This window comes from Myodes glareolus, chromosome 17, assembly GCF_982192425.1.
Source record: "Myodes glareolus chromosome 17, mMyoGla1.1, whole genome shotgun sequence".
NCBI classification, from domain to species: domain Eukaryota; kingdom Metazoa; phylum Chordata; class Mammalia; order Rodentia; family Cricetidae; genus Myodes; species Myodes glareolus.
In genome coordinates, this window is record NC_142042.1 from 65,885,197 (window position 1) to 65,911,925 (window position 26,729).

General features: G+C 47.2%; 1 protein-coding gene, 1 long non-coding RNA gene and 1 pseudogene across 21 annotated transcripts in view; 2 read left to right on the top strand and 1 right to left on the bottom strand.

Annotated features, from left to right (window-relative positions):
* LOC148119504 (ubiquitin-ribosomal protein eS31 fusion protein pseudogene) lies at positions 1-468 on the top strand (annotated as a pseudogene).
* Positions 469-1,746: 1,278 nt separating this feature from the next.
* Tpm3 (tropomyosin 3) overlaps positions 1,747-26,729 on the bottom strand; it is a 28,237-nt gene continuing 3,254 nt past the window's right edge. The window contains exons 1-9 of one of the 16 annotated variants that reach the window (XM_048456075.3): positions 22,953-23,192; positions 16,186-16,319; positions 14,888-15,005; positions 14,733-14,803; positions 14,043-14,118; positions 12,713-12,775; positions 12,524-12,593; positions 11,328-11,406; positions 1,747-3,077 (exon numbers count right to left, since the gene is read on the bottom strand). In XM_048456075.3, the coding sequence (XP_048312032.1) occupies positions 3,074-3,077; positions 11,328-11,406; positions 12,524-12,593; positions 12,713-12,775; positions 14,043-14,118; positions 14,733-14,803; positions 14,888-15,005; positions 16,186-16,319; positions 22,953-23,084 (747 nt within the window). In that variant the 5' untranslated portion in view covers positions 23,085-23,192 and the 3' untranslated portion in view covers positions 1,747-3,073. Of the gene's footprint in view, positions 3,078-3,786; positions 4,195-9,816; positions 10,484-11,323; positions 11,407-12,523; positions 12,594-12,712; positions 12,776-13,431; positions 13,508-14,042; positions 14,119-14,732; positions 14,804-14,887; positions 15,006-16,185; positions 16,320-22,952; positions 23,196-26,729 lie in introns of those variants that run through there. The other 15 variants (XM_085678202.2, XM_048456085.3, XM_048456068.3 and 12 more) reach the window with 15 other exon arrangements.
* Positions 23,313-25,070, top strand: LOC146891354 (uncharacterized). Of its 5 annotated transcripts, none has more exons than XR_014997761.2 (4): positions 23,313-23,744; positions 24,087-24,190; positions 24,407-24,517; positions 24,923-25,070. It is a non-coding gene; the product is annotated as an uncharacterized LOC146891354 (long non-coding RNA). The 5 variants fall into 5 exon arrangements; XR_014997762.2 differs by having other exon boundaries at positions 24,407-24,806; positions 24,923-25,067; XR_015735200.1 differs by having other exon boundaries at positions 24,407-24,750; positions 24,923-25,067.

The window sequence follows — 26,729 nt, forward strand, 5'->3', positions numbered from 1 at the left end:
ATGCAGATTTTCGTGAAGACCCTTACGGGAAAACCATCACCCATCACGCTCGAGGTTGAACCCTCGGACACTATAGAGAATGTCAAGGCCAAGATCCAGGATAAGGAAGGAATTCCTCCTGATCAGCAGAGGCTGATCTTCGCTAGCAAGCAGCTGGAAGATGGCCGTACTTTGTCTGACTACAACATCCAAAAGGAGTCCACCCTTCATTTGGTGTTGAGACTTCGTGGTGGTGCTAAGAAAAGGAAGGAGAAGTCTTACACCACTCCCAAGAAGAACAAGCATAAGAGAGAGAAGGTGAAGCTGGCTGTACTGAAGTACAAGGTGGATGAAAATGGCAAAATTAGTCGTCTTCGTCGAGTGTCCTTCTGATGAATGTGGTGCTGGAGCTTTCATGGCTAGCCACTTTGACAGACATTACTGTAGCAAGTGCTGTCTTACTGCTTCAACAAGCCAGAAGACAAGTAATTATGTATGAATAGACAGGAATTGGAAAAAAGGCAAGCATGTAGAAGTCAAACGTCGGGCTGGAGAGATGGCTCAGTGGTTAAAAACACTGGCTGCTCTTCCAGAGGTCCTAAGTTCAATTCCCAGCAACCACATGGTGGCTCACAACCATCTGTAATGAGATCTGGCTCTGTCTTCTGGCATGTGGAAGCAGAATGTTGTATACATAATAAATATTTTTTTTAAAAAAGAAGTCAAACATCAACCTAGGAGATCTTCCTGAAATACTACCTTAATTTAAAAAAAAAAATTTTTTTAGATCAGGTTGGCCTCGAGCTCACGGAGATCCACCTGCCTCTGCTTCCCGAGTGCTGGGATTAAAGGCGTGTGCCACTGCCGCCCCGGCTACAGTTTGAGTTTGAGGCCAGCCTTGTGTACATAGTGAGTTTTTGAGTTTCAGGATATCCAGGTCTATCTATAGAAACCCTGTCTCATGAAACAAAATGGAATTTTTCTTCTTTTTGAGACAGGGTTTCTCTGAAGCTCTGGCTATCTTGGAACTCACTCTGTAGACCAGGCTAGCCACAAACTCAAAAATCCGCCTGCCTCTGCCTCCGGCGTGCTGAGATTTAAAGGTATGCACCACCACTGCCAATCTTATTTTAAATTTTACAAATTATGTGTCTGTCTGTGTGTGAGCCTTCAGAGTGTAAGTGGAAGACATGTGCAAAGCCCTCAGACACCTGGAACTGGAGTGACGGAATCAGGTCACCACTTAGGCTGGCGACCCCCCTTCAGTGCCCCCACAAAGCAGGTGCTCCCAATTCCCAAGCCACCCCTACAGCACATTGTATTTTTGGAGATGAGTATTTTTTCAAGACAGTGTTTGTGTAGTCCTGGCTGTCCAGGAACTTGTTCTATAGACCAGGCTGGCCTGAAATTCAAGAGATCCAACCGTCTCTGCCTCGAGTACCAGAATTAAAGGCGCACAACACCACGTCTGATCATCTGAGAAAGGGTCTAAACTGAACTTGAAGCTTATTGATTTGGCCACCTGGTTGGCCAGTAAGGCCTAGGGATGTTCCTGTCTGCTGGCTGGTGGGCTGGGTCTATGGATGATGGGTACCATCTCCCTAATCCCAGTCACACTCTGAACCTGTTTTTAATTTTGTCTGTTTCCAGTGTGTGCGCGCTGTGTTAAATTCTGAGGCTTTCAGGCACAAAGACTTGACTTTCAGCCTGGTCTGTGGAGCCCTGTGGAGGAGAAAGCACACTTGGTTTAATAGAGTCAAGTCGGTCTGAGGGTGGAAGGACTGGTTCTTTATTTCAAAATGTCACGTGTTGATATTCAGTATCAAAACAGTTGCACTATGGGGTTCTCTCTCTGGACAGGAGTACAAATAAGCCAGGAAGCTGCAGCGTGCCCACCTACAACAGGCCTTGAAGAGACTGCCTGAACATGGCAACTGGGCGGAGACACTAGAAAGATCGGCACACCGCCAGCCCACAGACTGCAAAGGATTCTCACAGCCAATGGGTTGACCAAGATAACCCAAGTCCCCAAAATCAAAATTTCAAAATAATATAAAATTTAAAAAGTTTTTTTACATAAGCTATTCAAGATTTCTCCAGCACTGACTGATATGAAGCACAACGAGATGGCACTTTAAGAGACAGCAGCTTCGGGAAAGGCAATGAGATGATCCACACGGCTAAATCAGTGGCACAAACATAATCTTCCTTTTCTTTCTCCCTCAGGGCAGGCGAACACTAAGGGGCATCATGATCCGTGTGAGCAGTTAGGAAGGGGTGGAGGGGAGACCAGTGGGTCTCGGGGCTGGGCCGCAGGGTAGCATGCCTGCCTGGCATGCACAAGGCCGGGGAGTGGGGCATCTCAGACGCCTCACCGGCTCATTTGGTCACGTCTGATGGAAAAAGTAAAACATAAAAACAAGGTTAAAGTTGTTCAAAGATATCAAAGATGGAAACCTTCACAGCCCGGAAGAGTTTTTTGTTTTGGCTAACTTCCTAGAATTCCCTGTGGTTTGGCTAGGACTTGGTGCAGAGAACCGAGGTGTCCCACAGTGGAGCCTGCCGGGCTCTGGCTGTCAGCAAGGCAGGCCCAGTCCTGTGTTCCTCCTCTATGGAGAGAGCAGTATCCATTAGGCCGACAAGTCACCTTCCAACAGTGACAAGGAACTAACTGGGCTGCTGCTCCAAGCTGTGGAAGCGCTTGGAATGTTACAATGGACAAAAGGAATCACAATGCGCAGATCCCAAGTGCACTGAAGACAAGTGCATTGTGCTCACACTCCCTTAAATATTGTTCCCAAAGGTGCTCAGCCCCTCCAGCTGCAACTCTGGGAAGAGGCTGACACAGTTTTATGAAAAAGACATGAAGGGTAAAGGGGGTGGCAGGAGGGGAAGCAGCCTTCAGTTAAAAAGATCAGCCCTCGGTTTCAAGGTCAGCTTCAGGCAGGCTGGCCTCAGGCGGAGTCAGGGTCAGAGGGAGGAGCGGTCGCAGGGCGGGGCGGGGACTAGGGCGCTCTACATCTCGTTCAGGTCCAGCAGGGTCTGGTCCAGCATCCTTTGTGTACAGAGGTGTTCCTCTTTGGTGCACTTCAGCTTATCTAGTGGGAACAGAGAGGAGTTACAGAAAGTCAGTTTCAAGCTCTCCCTATTCTGAGACTTGCACCAGTCGCAAGGAAGCTATAGAAGGCGGCTAAGGCATCCCTGGGCTCTGCGGGGACTCTGGCTTTTCTCCGCTGCCTGGGGGGGGCTTCAGCCATTCCCTCTTCCTCCCACAGGCAGCCAAGAGGCACTGAGCTTTCAGTCTCCAGAGTCAGGCTGAAAGCACCAGGCACCACTCCGCACTCCGCCCACAGGTCAGCATCTCCTTGAAATGTCACACTAGGTGTGTGACCGCTGCGGATGAGGACAAACACCAATACCTCAGGAAAGAGCACAGGAAGAACCCCCTGCAGTAGGTACTTTCTCCACAGAGTGGAGAGACAGGGGTCCTCAGGTTTAAGTCAAGAATACTACCCAGACACATTCTTGCGAGCAAAGCCCCATTGAGATTTCAGCAGAGGCATCAACAGAGTAGGCCCCAGACAGTGATACACAGCTAAACCCAAAAGCAGCAAGAAGGAAACTATCAGGAAGAAAGCCAGTGGTAGGACACCAAGCAGTTAACCTGCGGGTAACTATGGCGCTCCAGGGAAGGGAGGAAAACTCGCAGGTCAGTGATGTTCGTGCCACGCACCCTTCTTTCCCGCCCATTTCCATCCAGTCAGAAGAGCCCATCTCTGGGCCTGAAGATGAAGCAGTTACAACATCTTGTCAAGTCAGTCTTTTTATTGTTAGAAAATAATCCATGCAAAAGTGCCAACCCTAAAGCGGGTGCACAGGGGAGAAGGCTGCAGCTAAGGCTTCCCAAGTCCCCCACTAAATTTCCAGGCCCCTTCCTTCATCATCTACAATTTCTCCTAAAATAGAGAAGAACTGCAGCTTCCTGGGGGTCATCAGGAAATGAACAGTACTCTAACTGCCCTCAATAAAAACTAACTTGCTTAGGGCAAAACAATAACTTTTTAAAAAGACAATCTGCTTTTGCTGGGGTCCGGGTCAGTGGTGTGGGTTTACTGGGCACAGGGAGCCCTGCCCGTCAGTCACACAGATCATGCAGCGTTAGCTTCAGTTCATTAGAAAGCAGGCGGTTTCGCTCAAGTTGGCTGTAGAGACGCTCTGCAGCAGCAACAGAGAAGAGGGGAAGAGGAAAGGAGGAACAGGAGGAGAGAGAGAAAAGGGGAGGTTAGTAGAAGGCCGAGGCAAATGTGTCTTTCAACTAGATGGTCTATGTAACATGCACCGTGTGGCAGGAGGGCATGGGGACTCAGGTCAGGAAGAGTCAGCCAGTTGGTGGGAAGACTACCAGCTGTAGGCCATTCTGAATGTGAAAACAATCCCTTCACGTGATTTGTCTCCGGGGCTAAGACAGTCGCAAGGCAGATATAGTGCGCTTACAAAGAGCCATTCAGCCATGAGGGGTTGGAAAAACCAATGGCAATCCCTCAACTTTCCCCGGTCAAAGGATTCGATACAACACCACGCTTAACTAGCTCATTTTCAAATGCTTCTTTACTGTAGTGTTATCTACCAGACACATCCTCAAGTCGTCCCCAACTCACGCTCAGGTCTCCCTTTTAGATATGAAATCTGGCCTATTAGGGTCACCAGTCAAAAGGACATCAGTCAATTATAACTATCGTAGAGGCTGGAGAGATGGCTCAGAGGTTTAGAGCACTGGCTGCTCTTCCAAAGGACCTGGGTTCAATTCCCAGCACCCACATGGCAGCTCACAACTACCTGGAACTCTTAGTTCTAGGGAATCCAACGCCCTTATCTGGCCTCTGCGGGCACCAGGCATACATGTGGTGCACACACATTTAGGTAGGCAAAACACCCACATAAAATAGTAAGTTACAATTAAATAATAATTATGCTGTCTCCTTACTCAGGGTGGTCATGATTCTAATTCAGGCCTAGGCTCAAAAGAAAATTTTAGCTTTCTATCTTGCTTTGAATATAAATGTGCAGCCCAGTGCTATGTATTTCAATCTTAAGAATATCACAGAAACTCTGGTTTTCATAGGCTACAGTTACTCATCGGTGGCTAGACTCCTTAGCTGCTGTGTTTTCATCTCATAAGTTAAAACATCACTCAGGTAAACACTTAGCCAGTGCTCAGGCCCCCTGCCTTCCTCAGAGTACATCTTAGAAATGAAGATTTTCGTCCCCACTCCACCCCCCTAAGGAGATAAGATTTTGCTCACTAGTTTATCTCAAACTTGATCTTGCAGCTGTGGCCTCCCAAATGACTGGGATTAAAGGTGTGTGTGCACGCACCCCCCGCCCCCCAGCTATAGGTGCATTCTAAACACAGAGGCAACAAAAGTTTGGCAATAGGAAAGTTAAATTATTCTTGGGCCACCCTTCTATCAGTCTCTGAAGTTCAGGTTAATTTTTTTTTAACTTATTCATTTTTTTTTTCTGAGACAGAATCTCACTATGCAGCCCTGGCTGTCCTGGAACTCACCATGTAGACCAGGCTGGCCTCAAACTCAGATCTACCTGCCTCTGCCTCCTGAGTGCTGGGATTAAAGGTGTGCGCCACCATGCCTGGTGCCTGGCTCAGAAGTTCTAAGTTCAACTTCCTGTTTCGATGTGAGACAAGGTCTTAGTTTAGGAACAGGCCTTGCTGTCTTGCTGGGACTGACTGCGTGGATGAATTGCTTAGCCAAAGCAGTGAGTGGGTCTCAGAGAGCTACACTGTCCCTGCTCCCTCCCAGGAAGTGTGGGAATTTGTACAGGTATGTTTTTCTAAGACTATCTCAGAATGGCTTCAAACTTGTGTGCTCCTCCTTCCTTCCAATTAATTTGAATTTTAAAAAAAATCTATGTGTATCTTTAATTATGGATGTGTGCCTCTATGCCTGGCTATGCAGAGGTTTTCGACTGGCACAGTGACTAGAAGGTTCTAAAGATATGTGTGGCCAGAGGGCAGCAATATGTTAACGTACAGAATCTTCCTATGTACAATTACCCTTACATGACAGAACAGGAGTGGTCATTAGGCTCCACAAGGCCTGGTCTTGGGCTTCTGATTCAGGAGACAGGCCTGACAAGTAGTAAGCCTTCCAACCCAAAAGTTTTCACCTCTCAGCTTTCACAGTAGTAAAGCTGTTTTACTGTGGACATTTCCCATCTTAAATTGAGTCCCACGACTGGCTTGGGAAAGGGGCAGTGCCTACAAGCTGTCCTCTGAGCTCCGTCTCTGCACATGCCTGTATGTCACACCATGCCTGCAGCACTCACTCGTATAGTACATGTGAGTTATCCCAGGGAGCTGCTGTGTGGCTATTCCTAAAGAAGAAGCTGCACTGCTAGGTGACATCCACCGCTAGGTGACAGGGGCCCAAGCACATTTGTTCCTCACTCAACAGTGGCAAAAAGGGAAGAGTAAATCAACTCCCCACTGCCTAAGGGGCCAAGTCCTTCCTTCCTTGACCCCAGCAAGAACCAGGATGAGAGTCGTGACACAAGACTTTGAAAGAAAGGATCCAACCTAGCACGGCCATGGCTCATACTTCATGAAGACACCCTCACTTTTCTTGTAGAAAGACCCCACCAATGGGGGTGAGCAGGAGACGGCAGGAAGCAGAGAGCAGCTCTCTCGTAGTCCCCCACTGTCCTTAGCTCACTGTCCTGCTCTTCAAATGGTGCTTGGGTTGATTGGGTTGATTTGGTTGATTGGGTGCGTCTAGCATCCTACACGCACACCAGGCAAACAATCACTATTTAGTGGTACACTAAGTAAGCACCAGCCTGCTTTTAACTTATTCTGAAACAGAGTCTCACTAAATTCTCAGCCTGGTCTGATACTTCTGTCCAACACTAAATGTCTGTAACTGCTGAGCAATAGTTATCCCAAACGTCAGTGGGATAACTATTCATTAAATCTAAATGAATTTTATTCAGTTACAAATACTAAAACTGGACTCCTAGCCTTTCCACAAAACATGTTTAAGAGTCAAAGAAGCAAGTGACAATCACACTGTACATTAGTGCCCAAATTCTAAACATTCTCTCCTGTCTCTTGAATATGTCATTTCCTTGCCGTTGACCATAATACTCAAAACAGACCCTCAAATTCCTAAAACGGCAGGGTTACCATCTTTCCAGGTCTGTCTGCTAAAGGTTAAATCCACCAGCCCCAGCCACTCTCCTTCCTCCTACACTACAAACAAGTTCACTCACTTCCTGCCAGCTAAGCTCCCCCACATCCCTATGTGGGGGTTTCAGACAGACAGGGCTTCTGGCAGTCCTGGAACTCACTCTACAGACTGGCCAAGCCTCTCTTTATTTACTCCTTTTCACACCTGCAGTTGTTGATTCTGTTGTTCTGTTTGTTTTTTTTGTGACACAGGGTCTCTTTATGTAGCCCAGGCTGTCCTCAAACTCAGAGATCCAGCTGCCTGAGTGTGGGGATTTAAAAGGCCTGTGCTATGACTGGCGCCTGTAGATGTTCATTATGGTTGTGAGGCGTCTGTATTACTTAAGCTGTAATCCCTCTGGGTTCCACAATCTCTACAACTCCTCTCCTTCCAGCTTTGGGATCCTGTTTGCACCTGCACACGTTTCCGGGTCTCACACTTTTCTTGCTTCCCACACCCCTGAACCAGGACGTCACCTCTTTGTGCCTTTACCACCACCACTTTTTTGGCACCAAACTCAGTAACTTTACTTCCACACACTCAGTTGTCAGGCTCTGAAGTGTCCACCTCACCAGCAGGGCTGCACATGCCTGGAACCCAGCATTAGAGACTGAGGTCAGAGGACTGTTGAGTCTCGGGTTAGCCTGGGCTACAAAGCGAGATGCCAGCAGACGAATAAGAAGGCAGCTTCAGTGTTACCTTCCTACCACTACTGCTCGAGCACAAGTCCCAGTCACCCCCAGAAACCTGCAGCCTCACCTAGGATTTCCTAAAGCATGGCAGATCCACGGCTAATGGTGTGTGCACTCATAGCATGCCTGTGTGGACTTTAAATAAAACATGCTCCCAGGGTGACTTTGAAGAGAACACGGGTAACAGGCCAATGTGACAGTGACCACAGAAAATGGTATGCAAATGTCTGCAACTTGGGGCAGGCACATTTTGCTAATTTGTTCTCACTCCAATATACCCACACACATATATATACTAATTATTAATTGGAAAAGTTAGATTTTGTTTTTAAAGACAGAATCCCACCAGAGATCCACTGCTAGGATTAAAAGTATATAACACCATACCCTGCCTTGCGTATTTTGATTCAGGGTCTTGTTACATAGTTTGATGCGGCCTTGAAGCTTCCTTTATTTATTTGTTTGTGTGTGCATTGGTGTTTTGCCTGCAGGTATGCCTGTGTTAGGATGTCAGGTCTTAGATTTACAGTTGTGCACTGACATTTGGGTGCTGGAGAGTAAACCCAGATCCCCGGAAGAGCAGTCAGTGCTCTTACCCACTGAGGCATCTCTCCAGTCCGTTTTAATAGATTCGGTCTTTTTTGTTTTGTTTTTCAGAGATATGATTTCTCTGTGTAGTACTGGCTGTCCAGAAACTCATTCAGGCTGGCCTTGAACTCACAGAGATCTGCCTCCCTCTGTCGTGCTGGGACTACAGGCTTGCCCAGATTCAACAACCTTCCTTCTCTTAGTTTTCAGATGAACTCTTCTTAGGAGGGCGGTGCTCATGCCATAGCACTCTTATTCACACACCACCGTGGCATTTCCATCTCCTACCCAACCACAAAGCTTCCCAGCAGCACTTTTAGCAAATCTGCCTCCCAAATCTACCTTCACAGCTGCTGTGTCTTTCCCTAGCTCTGTGTGTGTGTGTGTGTGTGCGCGCGCGTGCGTGCGTGCGTGTGCATGCACGTGTTAAACCTTGTTTCTGCTCATTAAAAATCAGTCTTGAGGCTGGTGATGTAGTTCAGAGGTAAAGGCTGTGTTCAGAATCTTTATCACCCAGACAACATGAACAAATGTCATCCAAATCTGGTACAGGGGTGGAGCATGTCTCAGAAGGGCAGAGGCAGGACTGCTGTGAGCTCAAGAGCAGCTTGGGCACATACTGTTCTAGGACAGCCTGGGCTAGTGCAAAACTATCTCAAAATGACAAAGAGCTCAAAAATTCCAATTTGGGAGCAATCATGGAATCAGTGCCCCTCCCATTTAGCTCCCAAACTTTCCTATCTGCAGCTCACCCTGCAGCTTGGACTTTGGGCTTGTGCTCTCCCCTTACAGAGCGTGCAGGCAGTTCCCCATCTGGAGTGATCCGCCACCGGAACAGGGTAGCTAAACAACGTCAGGCCATGTGGCAGGAAGACAGTACAGGTAATGGGGTGTGCTTTGCTGGAGACTTAGACCGGGGAACACTTCTCCACCTAGCTCTATCTTTCCTTTCTCTCCCCCCCCTTTCTTTGTTGCACTGGGGCTCAAACACTGAGTGAGTGTTCTCCCCCTGTGCCACATCAACCACACTGGATGCTGAGAAGAAAAATACGTTTCAAATCATACTTTGACAAGAAACTGAAATACTATGCAACATTTATCTATAATGTCAAATGTATCTGCTGTATAGAACGAACCCTGAAGTGCGGACATTCAATTCTACAAATACCCAGAATTTCACTAGTAGAAATTTAATAGTAAGTCATTATCCCCATGTGTACATTTTCCCAATCATCTGTGTGTGTGTGTTGGTGATCTCCCACTAGAAAATAAAGCTGAACAAATGGTAGCAGCCTCAAATAAGTGAGAAAGGCTTAAAGACGGAAGGCACATTTACTGAGAATTCAACCCGCTATGTTACATGTTTTTCTGTGACTTGGGATGACAGAATTATTTAAATGTAAGAATGGATCACACAGAGCACAAATGTGCTCTGAGGATGTAATGTCTGAATCTTTAGCAAAAGGGTAGCATATTAGGAAATAATTCAATGGTCTGCTGACCGTACTATATGGGAAAGGGGCCTAAAAAAGTGAAAATGCTCCAGATTGACTGTTTAAGAACTTGGAAGTCAAAGGCTTGAGATGGATGTAAGGAGTAACATTAGACTTCCTACCATGAGGAGCTTTTACCAGTTCACCACTGACAAGACTCCAATCAGCAAGTTTAAGTGTCAAGAAGAAACACACACAGAGAAGTAGCTTTGATTATACATAAACCAGAATGTGCTTACAGCACACCAGAGGCTCCTTAACAGTTTTGTCAATAACAAGTGCAGAGGGCACGAGGCTTCTGGCAGCTTAACATTTTAATTTGGGATGGGGTGAAAGCAAGTATGTAAATTGCTTTGTGCCCCCCCCCCAGCCCTAAGGCTTTGGGAACCAGCCAGGCTGACCCAAATGGAATCCAGAGCGAGTGGGGTGTTGGGTTCCCCAAGGAAAGGGGGTAGATCCAGAACAGAGCAGAAACGTGGCAGTTTATCTGCATGAGAAAGGACACTCCAGGTGAGAAGAGGCAGCTCAGGAGGAAAAGGCAAAGCAACAGAGACCCAGACCCCGACCTTCAGGCTGCAGTACTCAGCTACTTCCGGGTAGTGGGCAGAAGAGGCAGGTTAGCACTAGGGATCAGGTAAAGCCCCCAAAACTTTTGGTGCTGTTCACTGGTTGGCTTGCTTAGAGACTCAGCTCAATTCTTAAACTGGCTGCTTCTCATCCTGGTCACATTAGCTTTCATTTCAGGGTATAAATCAGGGTTTGTGTGCATGTGTTCTTGTTTGTTTTTTGAGATAGGGTCTCTCTACGTAACCCTGGCTGTCTTGGAATTTACTCTGTAGACCAGGCTGTCCTAGAACTCAGAAATTTGCCTATGCCAGGATTAAAAGTTCACGCCGCCACATCCATTCAGTGTTTTGCTGTCTTGCCGGGCAGCATTAGCTGGCTTTGAACCTGCATCAATCCTTCTGCCTTAGCATCTTGATGCAAAGGTTACAGTTGTGTGCCACCACACCTAGCACTGAGAAAAAAAGTGAAAATGCAGTGCAGAGAAGAGCCGGGCACAACGGCACAGGGCTGTGATCTCAGCGGTAAGGGTGAGTCAGAAGAATTTGGAGTTTGAGGTTAAGGCGGCTCTCAGAATTAGACAATGAGAGAACACAGATTATATCCAAGATTAAACGCCTCCCAGGTTCTGCCCAACAAATAAGCAGCACCAACGTTTTTAAGCGGGTGGAGGTTGCGATTCAAGGCCAAACCCAAGCACACTCTGCACGGCAGCCTGCGCCCTCACCCACGCCAGGAACCCAACCCCACTGCTGCCTGATAGTTACATAGAGGTCATGTCATTGAGGGCGTGGTCCAGCTCGTCGCTAATGGCCTTGTACTTCAGTTTCTGGGCATAGAGTTCGTCTGGATAGGCACAGGAACCACGGGGAGGATGGAGGGGATAAAGTGAGGGGTATCAGAAGCAGATGAAGAAAGGGAATCATTAGAAAATAGGAAAAAAATGTGACTGTGGGTCTAAAACCAGAAAGGAAAAAGACAAAACAAAACTATTCTGGCAGCTGTGACTGGCCATTTTCAGTTGTTTGGGAATTCATTCAGCCAATAGCCTTTTAGATACCAGCCATTAGGGCATGGCCTAAGGTACTATAAGCACAGACAGGAAGTGGGATCGTTTGATGGTTCAGCTGGTAGCTCCTAGTGTCCACAGAGCAGAGGAACGCAGCAGTCTTCTTATTGTGAGTGTTCCCCAATAAACATGTTATCCTTAATTACGGGCTCTTGTGAACCTCCTTTAATTATATGACATTCAGTCTACTTTTCCTCAACAGTCAACAGTACTTCCTGCCGTCTCCAAGCAAATGTATCAAGAACGGAGAGACTGAGCACAAGCCAGATACAACAGGCAGAGACACTGCTCCCACCCAGTCCCGAACCAGCGGTAACACTGACGGAAGACAGAAGAGGGAGCAAGCACATACAGGGGGATGCCTCTGTTTACTCAATGTGAACGTTATTCATGGGCCCTTTGCTCCACAGGCTGCCTCCTCAAGCCCTTCCAAAAACCAGCCAGTTCCTAAGAGCATATCCAGGGAGTTCCCAAAGGAAAAGACTTGTCCCTGTTAAAGTGGTTTCCTGGACAAGCGTCATGCAACTCGAGTGACAAAAAGAGCTCCCAGAAGTGGCCACAGGGTGACATACAGGACTTCGCCATCACCTGAAAAATTCATGGCTTCCATTTCAACTAAGACCCAAGATTTAAGACTACTAAACTAGAGGTAAAGATAGTCTCTCAATCTTTTCAAAGGAGAGATGGCAGATTCCAGAAATAGGTAAAGTTTTATTAAAGGAAAAGATTAAAAATCCAACTCTCGGGTTTGACCACTTTGCCTAGCTGCCATGACATAGGACAGGACACATCATAGCCTCCAAGTCACTACCAATTCCCTCGGATGAATGGAGAGAAGTCTCAAGATTAATGGGCCAGACCTTCCTCTTCCTCCTTCCCTCCCATGCTCCATACCTTCCAAGTCATCAATGGTCTTTTCCAGTTTGGCTACCGATCTTTCAGCAAACTCGGCACGGGTCTCTGCCTGAGGAAACAGAAGATCAGTCAGAATGGAGGATGGTCATACTTGCAGGCCACCAAGAGCCAAGGCAGCAAGGCTAATTATTACTATAAGGTAATGCCTTCTACCTTCCCCCAGCTCACCTCCTTGAGTTTGTCAGTAAGAATCTTTATCTCCTCTTCATACTTGTCTTCTTTCTGAGAGTACTGTGAAGAAAAGTGGATACAAACGTCAGAGTAGAAAGGGTCTCACAGACAACAGCCATGTTAATCTTACATCAGTCACAGACATTCTCCTAGACTTGATGTACAAAGGCTTCAGGACCAAAAGCAAGGACCAGTGTTTAACAGTGGGTCTCAAGACCCAGCCATTTCCACACAAACATTCAGAGTAAACTCCGCCATGATTGTTTTTGTTGACAGACCTAACTTTGAACTTATTTCTATCATTCCAAAGTGTTTGCCTTTGTCCAACTTAACCAGCAGAAATCCACGGCTGAAACATTCCCCCATCATGGCAAACGGCAGCCATCTGTCCTGACTGCTGCTAGGTAGGTCTCGAGAGCTGGTGCTCTGCTGACCTCACCTCATCCTTCAAAGTCCACACAGCCCCTTTAACTGCCTTTTAGCACAGCACTATTGGTTGGAGGAGTACAGGACTCCAAGCCCACACCAGACCACAAAGTTATTTGAACCTAAGCAATGGAGGTAGATGGGAATTAGCATTAAACCTACAATCTGGATGGACAGAGGTAGGGAGAAACACTTCACAGGTTTATAAGGAATGGGTGTGTCTACTCTTTCACTAAGGGCAGGGCTGGGCCCAGGCCCCAAGCCTGTCATCTTCGCAAACCAGCCCCTACCTTCTCCGCCTGAGCCTCAAGAGACTTGAGGTTGTTGGTGACATTCTTCAGCTCCTCCTCCAGCTCAGAACACTTACTGTGAATATTTTAAATACCGCAGGAGAGGAAAGGGGAAGAGGAAGAAATAAAAAAAGGAGAGAGACACACAGATGTGAATTGAACCTATGTGGACAGAGTTGGACTGCATATCAAGGAAGAAAGTTTCTGAGGAACCTGAGCAAGCATCAGCCCACCTCCCTCTACCACGGAACATGTAGAGCAGGAGCTGGCCCTCCTGTGCTCACAAGGTGTGGCTTTAAGAAAGAAACAACACTTGAGAGAAATCACAAACAAGTTACATCTGCTCCTTGGGTGTGGAGGTGGGGACAGATGCCCAACCCAAACTACCCCCCAAGTCACCCAAGGGAGGCAGAGACCCTTGGGGGAGGCAGTGAAGCAACTAGGAAAGAAGAGGTAAGAGATGCGAGTAAGTGGGAAGGAATGGAGCATTCCATGAAGATGAGGAAGCACTCAACAAATCAGCTGGCGGAGGGGAGGCAGCTGCAAAACAAAACCAAACTCAAAACCGATACACACGCACGGAACCTCTCCGTGGGCTTAATGGTTAGTACCTTTTCTTCAGCAGCACTCAGACACTTCAGGTTCTGGTCCATCAGTCTGATCTGCTCATCCATCTCTCGGCAACGGCTGTTAGTGACAGTCACGGGAATGGCACAAGCCAGGTTGTGGGGGAAAAGGTTAAAAAAGGAACAGCAAGAAAACAAGCCGCAAAATGGGGTGTGGGAGTGGGTAAAAATAAACAAACAAATGGGAAGAAAACACCACCATGGTCATGAAATGTCATGTCTGGAAGAGGAGGAGCAAGGCAAGCACAAACATATACTCATCCATGCTGACTTTGTTACACAAGGCCAAGCTGGTACCAATGGGCAGAAGGTGATTTCTCTAAAGCCTTTGCTCTCAAGTTCCCAGGCAGATTGGCAAAGTGGTAAAAACAGACCAGGTCTGAAGTCAGTACAGGCCAAGGGAGAAGAGACTGCAGGCGGAAGGACCCAACAGGATCTTCCTATTAGCTGTATGCCATTTATTCTCAATGTGAGAATCTTCCCAAGAATAAGCAAGCCTTGTTACCAGTTACTAGCCAAGAGGGGAGAAAGCCCAAAGCCACTCTTAGAGGCTAAAGCACGAGCTGAGCCCCACCCCACCAGGCCTGTCTAACAAGGTCGAAGAATGCTAGTTTACTCAAATTAGTGCCCAAGCAGGGAGAACAGTCTGACAAGATCTGGAGACAAAATACTCACGACTCTGCCAGCTCGGCCCGTTCCTCTGTGCGTTCCAAGTCTCCTTCAATAATCACCAACTTACGAGCCACCTATAAGAAGAGTCTGGTATAGCTCAAGCAAGCAAGGGCAATACCGTCTTTGGAGAGCCTGTATGTCACTGCAGAGTGCCTCACCTCTTCATACTTCCTGTCTGCCTCTTCCGCAATGTGCTTCGCTTCCTTTAGCTGGATTTCCTGAAGTTCCATCTTTTCTTCATCTTTTAGAGCCCGGTTTTCAATCACCTTCATCCCTCTGCCAGAGACAGGACAAACACAGCAATGACACTGAGGTGTGTGCCCAGCTCTGTTCCAATGACTCAAAAATCACACCCTTTTAAAGTCCATTTCTGTTTGCCACCCAAATGGAAATTTAATAGCACTTGAGTGCCTGTACCATTTAATTTAAATTTTTTTCTTTTCAGGTTTTTAGAGACAGAGTTTCTCTGTGTAATCCTGGCTGTCCTTAAACTCAGAGATCCACCTGCCTCTGCCCTGAGTGCTGAGATTAAAGGCGTGTGCCACCACTGCCTGGTTAAAATTTTTTCTTATAAAATGAACAATTTAAGATAATGGAAAGTGTTGGGCAGTGGTGGCACATGCCTTTAATCCCAGCACTCGGGAGGCAGACGGATCTCTGTGAGTTCGAGGCCAGCCTGGTCTACAAGAGCTAGTTCCAGGACAGGCACCATAACTATACAGAGAAACCCTGTCTCGAAAAACCAAAACAACAACAACAACAAAAAGATAATGGAAAGGACCTCACAATAAAGCAGGGGCCTAGGAAGTGCAAGGTCCCAGTTCAACTCATGCATGAAGCACAGACACGAGTAATACACAAATCACTACCATTTAAAAAGTAGATCTCGGGGGCTGGAGAGATGGCTCAGTGGTTAAGAGCACTGACTGCTCTTCCAGAGGACCCAGGTTCAATTCCCAGCACCCACGTGGCAGCTCACAACTGTCTGAAGATTCAGCTGCCGGGGATCTGACACCTTCACACCAATGCACATAAAATAAAGTTAAATAAACTATAAAAATATTTAAAAAAAAAAAGTAGATCTCAGGACTGGGAGTACAACTCAATGCTAGAGGATGTGCTTAGCACGTAAGGGAGACGCTGGGCTCAATGTGCAAAAACAGAAACAAGTGTAGAACAGGATGTGGTAGCACAGGCCTGTAACACAGCACTTGGAAAGTCGAAGTGGGAGGATTAAGAGTTTAAAGCCAGTCTGAGCTACAAGAGACCATGACTCAAAAGAAAAACCCAAACAAAACAAAAAATAGAACCAGAGTGAACAGGTCTAAGAGAGCCACTATTACTATTTTGTCTGCAGTGCTGGGAATGGAAGCTAGGACATCGCAGGCCAGTAGCTGATGCTCCACCCTCAGCTACCCGCTGGCAGATGCTTGTGGAATTCACACCCCCCATATACCTCTCGCTCTCATCAGCAGCCTTTTCTGCTTCCTCTAGCTTCTGTAGAGCAGTGGCAAGGCGCTCCTGAGCACGGTCCAGCTCCTCTTCAACCAGCTGGATCCTGCGGTTCAAGGAGGCCACCTCGGCTTCAGCCTTAAGTCAGTGAGGAAAGGAAAGAGATTTGGTGAAAAGAACCAACACACCAGAAGCTGGATTCACTACTACAGAGACGCTAGAGTCAATTAATAAAGATCCTGTCTTGGCTCAAATGCCTAACAGATCTAACACACAGGAGTATAAACCAATTTCTGACTTTCCAACTAAGAACTCCCATTTGTACTACATAAAATGTTGTTTGTGTGAACCAATCTCATTGTGTCCAAATCTGGCCTCGGCTGGGATTACAGTCATGTACTGCGATGTCCAATTTATGCTATGCTAGGAACGAAAGCTAGGACTCATATATGTTAGAAGGTACTTTAACAACTGAGACGTATCCTCAACCCTGAAGAGTGTTTTAAAGTTCAGTTCCTTGTACAGACAGTATTATCCTCTCTCTTCTGGACTCAATTCAAATTCCAGAACCTATAAAAGTCAACAAAGCCAGGTGTAATGATACACACCTTCAATCCCAGCATGCAGGAGACAGAGGTAGGTGAGTCTCTGTGGGTCTGAGGCCAGCCTGATCTACATGGTGAGATCCTGTCTCAAAAAAGCAGCCAAAGAAGACAGACTTCTGCCTCATGCTCAACAAATTGATACCTGACTCTAGATTTCAACTCCAGATTCTCTTTTATTTCTCTCTCCCTTCCTTCCCTCCCTCCCCTCCCCCTCACACACACAGAGACCCACACATATAATTTTTTTGTTTGTTTTTGTTATCCCTGAGACAGGGTTTTTCTGTGTAGCTTTGGAGTCTGTTCTGGAACTTGTTTTGTAGACCAGACTGACCTCGAACTCACGGAGACTCACCTACCCCTGCCTCCAGAGTGCTGGCATTAAAGGCATGTGCCACCACCGCCTGGCTAGTATTTACAACATTTTATAATATTTCTCTATAAATTAATTTAGTTTGTAGTTTAAGTTGGTAACCTTCTGATCACCTCACCCTAACACATCAGGAGGATGACCAACTAATGCCTTCTGGAACAGCTTTCCTGATAGGAAAGCAAAAGAATGCAAGATCGGGGTATCTGAAACTGGTGAAGACCCCAGATGCCAAGACCAGGACCCAATCAGCAGAGAGAAGCAATTTCTATAAGTTGTCTTCTGACCTCCACACACCCGCTGTTGCCCACGTACACTCGAATTCGCCCACTTAAAAAAAAAACAAACTGGAATCTTTCCCCCACCCCAGCCCTTCAATGTTCCCTTATTCCCTTAAGAAAAAAATAACATTATAAAAACAACAACCAAACAAGAAACCTAGCTTCCACCTTCTGCCTCTCCTCGGGCAGTCTAACAGCCTCCTAAGCTTCACTGGACTTCCGTACAATCCACAACAGTAACTTCCCTGGCTTCCACACAGTAATGTACAAGCTCAAGTAAGCCATGAACCGGCTATAAATGAGAAACAGACAAAAAGATGTAGGTTATATAGAAAGCATCTTCATAGGTGTGACAGTGCATGGCCGTAATCTGAGCCCTCTGGAGACCAAGAGGCAGATTGTGAGTTCAAGGCTAACTTTTGGGCTACCCAGGGAGGCTGTGTTTTCAATAAGACAACCAAACCATCCAACTGTAAGGTCTTTGCTGCACGCGATGATGTTCAGATGCTTATATCCTGGTGAATTCTAGCTCTTTTCTCCAGCCCAGACTGTGCCTGAATCCTATTACCCTGGTTTCCTCTTAACAGGCAAGGGGGTGGCAGCTGAGGAATCTAGGCCATTAGCCCTATGGGGAGGGATATAACCGGACAAGACTCCTGCTAACAATCAGGAGAGGAACAAAAATTTCCACATATAAACACAGGAGATTCACAAGACTGGGAAAGTAGGCAGGAGGCCAGGCTATAGGAACAGAAGACTGAGAAGTCTACATAAATGGAAATTCCTAACTGTACCATTCAGAGTCCTACAAAGACAAGCATTCTCTTGTTGTCTCTTCTAGGAAAACAGACGTCCTGGAGTCAGGACAGCACAGACTTCACACAAACCCAACAAGGCCAAGCAGTCAAGGACAAGTCAGGCTATCAGGACGGGGCTCTGAAACACCCACAATACTATACAGTACTTACCCCCTTCAGATGCCTCAACAGAAATGTAAAAAAAAATGCAGCTGGCTGGGCTGGAGAGATGGCTCAGCAGTTAAGAGCTCTTGTTTCTGTCGTAGAGAACCCAGGTTTAATTCCTAGCACCCACATGGTGGTTCATAACCATTCATAATTACAGTGCCTGAGGCTCCAAAGCTCTCTTCTGACTTCCATGGGCACCAGGCACACTCACGCACGGGGGCACCAGGCACACTCACGCACGGCACACATAATATACACACAGGTAAAACATTCATATACATAAAATAAACGTAAAAAAAATTAAAGAAAAGAAAAACAACTGGATTTGTAGGAAGCACATGAAATGTAAGCCCCCATCCAGCTCCTAGTTTCTCCAACTGGAAAAAGATAACAGGCTATGGGGGCAGGGTATAGTTTCCATGGCAACAGGCTGGCTCTGGCACTTTCTCCTACAAAACAGCATTTACAATTGAATTCTTCACAAGGGTGAAAAAAAAGAGGAAGAAAATACATCTTGGTGCTCTTATAAATAGCAAGCCTGTTTTAACACCAGAACCAAAGACTAAGGAATCCCTGCAAAAGCTTCAGGCAGACAGACCAGAGGGCAGCCAGTCCAGGACAGGATGCTCCTCTTGGCCTGCAGCAGATCAGTTCTCTTTACAAGAAAACAAAAGCCTGCAAAATCTAGCTCTGGTACTCCATTTAGCGGAATAAAGAAGATAACCTGATTTTTCCTTTAAGCACAGCTTATACACATCACTCAGATCAACACCAAGTCCTTATGCAGACGAGCCTGATCCAGAGAAACACTACACTTAGTACTTTTTCAATGAATCCTAAATTTTACCTGAAAGCCCAGCAGATACTCCCTACCCCCCTGAAACTTGGAGGATACAGTGTGAGGTCTTCCACTCAATAATAGGATTTTCCACCATTTAGGAAGCAAAATCCTGGTGGTGGGAAGTGCAGTCATTTGGTCATAATAAAAGATGGCTAATGCACGCCTTTAATCCCAGTCATTGGAGGTAGAGGTAGGAGGTAGAGGTAGGAGTTCAAGGACAGCCTGGTCTATAGAGTGAGTTCCAAGACAGAGTGAGAGCCAGGACTACACAGAGAAATCAAAAAGAAATGAAAAAGAAAGAAGCTGGCTGACAGCTTTGGCCATGACACCAGTTTAGTTTACGTACTACCCTGGGCTGTCCACACGGCTCAGTGGGTAAAGATGGTTGCCTCAATACAAGACTGACAATCTTGAGTTTGATCCCCCGAATCCACATAATGGCAAGAGAATAGACTCCACCAAGTTGTACTCAGCTCCACACACATTATGGAATGCATGCTGGCACACATACATTATATGCATACTCAATAATAACAAGATAACTTTAAAAAAAATGTAAAGAGGCCCAATACATACTACATTTCTTAAAGTAAGAAGCTGATGGGGAACTGGTAGTCAGGGTCGAGCGGGGCCAAGGACAGAGATAAGTCTCAATCTGGCCCTCTGCTGCCTGGGGTTTCTCTTAGATATGTCACAGGTGTATTTCCAAGTAGAGAGAGACTTTAAGAGTCAGACTGCTGAAGAAAGGACTGCTGAGCACATGGCGTCCACAGACACCGCTGCCAGGAGCTCCAGACTCTGGAAAGAGTAATCTGTCCGCCCCAGAGTCAACAAAGGTGGGGTCTAAGCAGAGCAACTTAGAGCCAAGGGCTGCTTGCCTCTTCTGTAGGAGTGCGCTCTGAAATGGGGGGCACAGAAAGACAAGTCGCAGACAGAACGATCCAAGCCTCTAAGCCAGAGAGGCCACAGTGCTTGGTACGTGTCCACCAAACACGCGCACATCCTCAACTAGTGTAGTGCCACACGCACTAGCCCCCTCAGAGACCAAGAATCTGGGCTTCTTGCCAGAACCACAGTCCAAAGCCCACTCTCCTTCCCTCAACAGGACTTCCTATGTTTTGGACCAAAACAAAATGAAAAATACCATGGGAAATTTGAAGAGAGATAGTTTCAAAGGGTAAGATGGGCCATACACTTAAAAATGGTTACAATGGGCTACAGAGATGGCTCAGCAGGCAGAGCACTGGCTGCTTTCGCAGACTTTGGCCCCCACCTAGTACCTACAAGGTGAATTTGGGGGACAGTGTTCACAACTGTCTGTAGTTCCAGCTCCAGGGGTCAGACACACATACATGCACATAAATAAAAATAGTAATAAAAAAGAAAGGTTACAATGGAGATCCTGGCATAGCAGTGAACACCAGAGAATATCCCAAAGGCCAAAGCAGAAGGATCACTGAGTCCAGCACTTCAAGGTCAGCCTCAACAGGCAAAATTTTAAGCTATATATGCATTTTTATCACCTACAATAAACACATTTAAGTCGTCACCTGTTTTAGACGGGGCAGAGCCGAGGGTGTGGCTCAGTGGCGGAAAGCCTGTCTAGCGCAAGGCCCTAGGTCTGATCCCAGCACCACCTAAAAAGCCAAGCAATAAAACCCTCTTACTAAATAAAAAACTGAAAGTGAGATTGAGCAGGAGCTAGCAGGAGCTATACTATAAAAGCCTGTCTCCAGGCCAAGAACGGGAAACACTGACCTCAGAACTTGCCTCTCAGTTCTGGCCTCACCCGGTGTAACAGGGGCAGGCTAGGGGGCCCCTACAAAGTAACCAGAAAAAGACCTGATGGTCCACTAATATAACAGCATAGGCTCCCGCATTCCAGTGACCCTAGAGAACAGGAGACCCAAAGGGCTCTCTTCCCACTATGACTCCACGGCCGAGGTTCAAAGTTCACAGGTGCATTAAGCCAAAAGTTCACAAAGAAAAGACTAGTCTCATCAATATTTAACTACAGCCCACTTCCCCATTCTGAGGACTTCCTCAGGAGACTTCCGTGAAATGTGCACATTTGGTAAGCTCTGCACCCGTGAAAACGCTCAAGCTGATGCTTATCGTTCCAGAGTCAGCCTGCAGAAGGAAGGAGAGTTCAATTTTTCCTACACGGAAAAGGGCCAGATTCTGGGACAGACCGACACACCCTACCTACCCTAGAGCCACTCCCAAGGTACCCATACCTAAATAATCAGCCTAAGACTCTGTAGCGCAGGGTAATTCCTTCCCCCATACTCTCCATTTCTCCTTTTGAAGACTTTCTCATCTCTAGAACAATCTCACTAGATTTGATAAGGAGAAGTTGCAGGCATGCCAGGAGTGGTCAAGCAAGCCTGTAATTCCAGCACTTGGGAGGGTCAGGCAGGAGGACTGCTGGGAATACAAAAGGATACCCAGTCTCAAACAATCACATTGGATGCCTAGGAAACGGTGATGGTGAAGACAAGCCCTGGCATCTCCATGCCCATGCATACAAGTATTTTAATAACCTCTAAACATCAACTTGGAAGGGAGCTATGCTCACCCCTTTAGGCCCTCAAAAACATTCTAAGTTTCTCCCCAAACAAGCAGCAAAGTGGAAGAAAGACACCAAAAGCAAGAGCAATTAAGAACACCAATAAGCCACTAACGTTATTTTCATTAGGTCTTTGGTAAGAATCCATTCATCCCAAAAACCACTGTACAGGATAACTAAGAACGCAGCCCTCCTCCCCCCAGCACCATGGCCACTCACTAATCTATTTCCATCCTCCACGGTGTTCAGATCAATCAGGAACCTTGAGACTGGCCTGGCATTTGGCTTTCTGCTATACACTCCCTTATCAGCCCTGCTTAGGAGAAATGTTCCCCATAAGTCAAGTTTGCACTGTTCACACTTCAGGCCGGAATCTGGCAGAAGTTCCTGCCTTTCAGGTCATGATGGGCAGGGCCTAGGAAGTTTGCTGGCTCCGGCATTTGCTAACGTCGGGAGGAATACCATCTCCTCTCCTACTTCACAACGACTGAAGAGCGGGAGTACCAGTTAGTTACAAAAGGTCCCCAAGCTCGAGGACAGGAGGTGGTGCGGCGGCCTTAAGCTCCGCCAGTGAGGGAGGGAACCGCGCTTCCTCTCAGCCAACTGCTGGCTCATTTCCTGAGCAGGAGGAGGGAGCGGAAAAGCAGCCAGCAGGCCAGCCGGGGGCTTTCCGGCGGTTCCCACCTCCCACCCTCATCTTTCACAGGTTAGGCTTGGCCCCTCCCGGGCCAGAGGAGCACACATTTACTTCTACCCTCTGGCCGGAAACCTCAAACGAGAGCAAAGGGTCCCCACCCTTTGCGGAGAAGTGGGGGGGGGGGGAAAGGCCGCTGAGCCCCTCCCCTAGCCGCACCCGGCGCCGAGGGACCGAATGAATGAGCTGGGAGGGCGGGGGGGGGGGGGGAGAAGGGAAAGGGCAGCCCGCGCCGTGCGGGGCTCGGCTCTTTCCAGGGTGCAGCCTGCTCGCGTGAGCACCTAGTTTCCTCCGTGCTCGCTTACCGGGCCATCGTAATCGAGTAATCGAGTCCCACCCAACCTGGAGGCTCCGCGCTTAGTCCGGGCCTCCAAGACGCCACCGTGGAGCTGAGCTCCACAGCCGAGGGGCGCCGATCCCTTCCCTGCTGCGCCTCGCCCTCCGCGTACCTGCTCCCGGGCCCGCCTTTCTCCCTCCACTTCCCGCTGGAGGCGCTCGGCCCTCTCCTCGGCATCATCCGCCTGCTGTTGCAGAACCTGGATCTTGCGCTTCACCGCCTCGATGGTGGTGATCCCGGCCATGGTGCCCACCCAGCTGCTTCTGGAATTCGGGGTCCTACCTCCTCCGCTCGGCTTGTAGCCGCTTCTCACCCTACTTCCGCCTGCTCCGCCCTGAAATACCGGAACTCACCCACCCGCCCGGATGTGACGCCTGCCACCGCGCGTTCCCCACCTCCCCTGCCAAGCAGGCGGGAAGGCAGTCCACTCGAGGGACGCGGGCGAAAGTGAGGGGTGGAGCCTCCCAGTCGCCCTAGGTGACCGCTCAGGGCGGTCTTTCCCCAGGCCAGTAAAGGGGGGCGGGGTTGGGTAAGGCTACCATAGTAACTGAGAGGCGCTGTGGTCTAGCCTCACCCACCAGGCTGCCTCCCAACAATGGCTGGCCCATTTACAAGTATGGTGCTGTCTTTATATTTCAGCAGTTGACCCCTCTCTTCTGTGTGTCCTCTCCACTCTGCAATATAAAATAGCCCACATGCTATTTTACTCACTCAACGACAGACTCCAAAACCAGGTTCTGAGAAAAGCCCCCAAAGACTCTAGACTTCATCCTGCAGAGTCCCAGGGAGCTCCCTTAAAAATCTATTCAGAGGGTCTGTGGATGTTGCTGAGTTTGTAGAGCGCTAGCAGAGGCTGCACGAAGCTCTGGGCTCGAGCTCCAGAAGCGTGGAAACTGGAAGAGTGGCAAGTATCTGTATCCTCAGTACTGGGGGGGAGGGGGAGGGGGGAGACAGAAAATAAAATAGTCAAGGTCATCCTTGGCTAAGTGGTGAATTCAAGGCTAGTTTGAGCTACATAAAATCCTGTTTCAAAACAAAACCCAAAACTGTTCAGATAAAAATCTCTCCCATCTCCTGGGAGTCAATAAAGGAACTATAGGGGTGGGAGAGATGGACAAGTTGGCATTCTGTAAGGTCAGGTGTGGATTTTAGTGTTCTCTTTAGATTTTAGTGTTCTGGTTTAGAATACCAGTCTTGTTTCTTGTTGTTTTTTTTTGTTGTTTTGTTTTGTTTTGTTTTAAGACAGACATAGTTCCTAGTAGCTTTGGAGCCTGTCCTGGAATTTGCTCTGTCGACCAGGCTGGCCTCAAACTCAGAGATTCGCCTGCCTCCCGAGTGCTGGGATTAAAGGTGTGTGCCACCACTGCCCGGCTCCTGTTGCTTCTGAGCGTCTGTATGCACGACCAATTACAAACCCTTTTGAAGACAAGATTCTTTATGTCTCTATTCTATCATAAAAATTCCTTATTATTGTTCCCCTATTATATCCTTGGTGCAACAGTAAGATACAAACATCTGGGAAACTATTGTAGAATTTAACCTCTAAACTATAATTCCTTCCACCAGTGTGATTGATTGCCACTCCAGCTTTCAGTTGCTCCAAGGAAAATGATATGAACTAAACTCTGCGTCTACAGGCCTTGCCTACAGGGTCTCTGGACACACAACTGTAAAGAGGTTTACTTTATTTTCTCTTTGCTACTCTAGTTTTTGTTGGTTTTGTTTCTTTGCTTGCTTGCTATGTTTTTGTTTTTGAGATGGTGTTTCAGGGAGTCCTGGTTGGCTTCACCTCATTTTTGTAGCCCTGGTTGGTCTTAGGCTCTGGACTCTTCTTCATCAGTTTCCTAAGTGCTGAACTTCCAGGTGTGAACTATCACAGCCAATCTTTATTTCTCCTGCCTTCTTGGAAAGTAATAACCATAAATTTCTCCTCTGATAGAACTCTTCTCTTCCCTTGAGAAATGGGGTATGGAGTAGGGCTTGGAACTAAAACTATTAACATGGGCTTGGGGAATTAACCCTGGGGAGGCTCTCGGCTCAGCAAGACTCTTAACTGCTCTCTCTGCACGATCTGGTTCTCAGGTATCTCCCTTCCTTTTGGAAAGAAAAGAAGACCGCTCGACAATGAAATTATTCAGAAGAAACAACTTGGACAGGGCAGGAAACCCTGACTGCCCTAAGGGACGAAGAGGGAGGAGGAGAGGGAGTGGGAGGAGTGGGAGGGTGTTGGGAAGAGGGGCGGAAATGGAAACTTTTATAATTTAATAAAATTTACTCTAGAAAAAAAAGAAAAAAGAAAAAAAAAGAAACAACTTGGACAAACAGTAATTTTCTCAGTAGAGTATCTCCTGTGCACGTCGATTCCCACCGAGAAGCCCGGTTCTAACATTGTCTTGATGACCTAAGTATTTCTTAAGTTTGTTTTAAGTCTCTTCAGAGGAGTTGCTAGTGAAAAGTTTATCCTCTGAGTGCTGACCAGCAGGCGGCACTGTTATACCTCCCTGTACCCTTAGACCTCATCCTAGGCAAACCAAAAAGTTGAGCCAACACTGCATTGCGTTCCTGAGGCGTGTACAGATAATCTCTTGATCCAGGGAAGCAGATGGGTAGATTCCGGATAGCTTTTAAAGGCATGCCGGACTGGCAGGAGGGAGACCAAACAGTGCTATTGTTTTCCTGGTGACAAACAATACAACCTACCAACAGGTGTCTCTGTCCATCCCCGTTCTCTTCTTTCCTCATCCCTCCCAACATTTGTTCCTAAAAAATGGGTGTTATGATTCTCATGTCCTCAGTCCGACCCATTACATTCCTCTTGGCTCTTGTTTCTCCCTAAACAGCTTCTGATTTCATCTTGGATTAAGAGGATCTTATAGGTTGGACAGATCATGTGCTGTACAAGCATGAAGAACTGAATGCAGTTCTCCAGCACCCACACAAAGTCAGGTGTGGCTCTGTGCATCTGCCGTCCCAGAGCTGGGGGACAGAAACAGGTAGATCCTAGGCTTGCTGGCCCGCTAGCCTAGCTAGTCAGTGAACTCTGGGTTGAGTGAGAGATTCTGCCTCCACACTCTCACAGGCAAGCACATACACATCCATACATGCACAAAAAAAATATTACACATGGTTGCACAAAAATGTAAATAGACGCTTACGACTGCCAAGTGCTGGGATTAAAGGTGAGCACCACCACTGCTCTGGAAGAAAAACCCACAAGATTGGGCTGACCTTACTACATCTTTGCCCTTTCTTTATTCAAGCAGTTCTAGAAAATCCTATACACTCAGAAAGGTTCCTCAGACAACTAAAACTACCGGTGTAAACATGGGGTTACTGGTGCTCTCTCGCGCGCTCTCTCTCTCTCCCTCCCTTATACAGTTACATCAAGATAATATGCTGCTTATTTATTTTTAATCTCAAGGTCAGAAGCTGAGCTGTGAGCCTTTTCTGTTAGACAAAGCACCCTCTCCACAAAGATGAGCACCTTATGATCCTCGCTCTATATTGAAATCTCGGTCTCTTCCCAGTTCCTATAGACACCCTACTTACTTTCTTGTACTTAAAATGAAGAGTCAGCAGGTTTTCAGTAAGAGGCCAGATAGAATTTCTGTCTTTGCAGGTCATACAAACTCTGCAGCAGTTATTTTATTGGAGGGAGAAAACCACTAGACAATATGTAAATGAAAGAGCATGGGTGCGTTCTAATAAAACTTTACTTACAGAACCAGGCTGTGGCAGGGCTATACCCACAGATGGAACTTTGGGAAAACTTCCTGTTTCTGTCTCAACAAATCCCTCTCACTCTTCCTTTGATTTGTTTGAAATAGGGTTTCTCTCTATGGCCCTGATTGTCCCAGAACTTAACCGTGTAGACTAAGCTGACCTCACC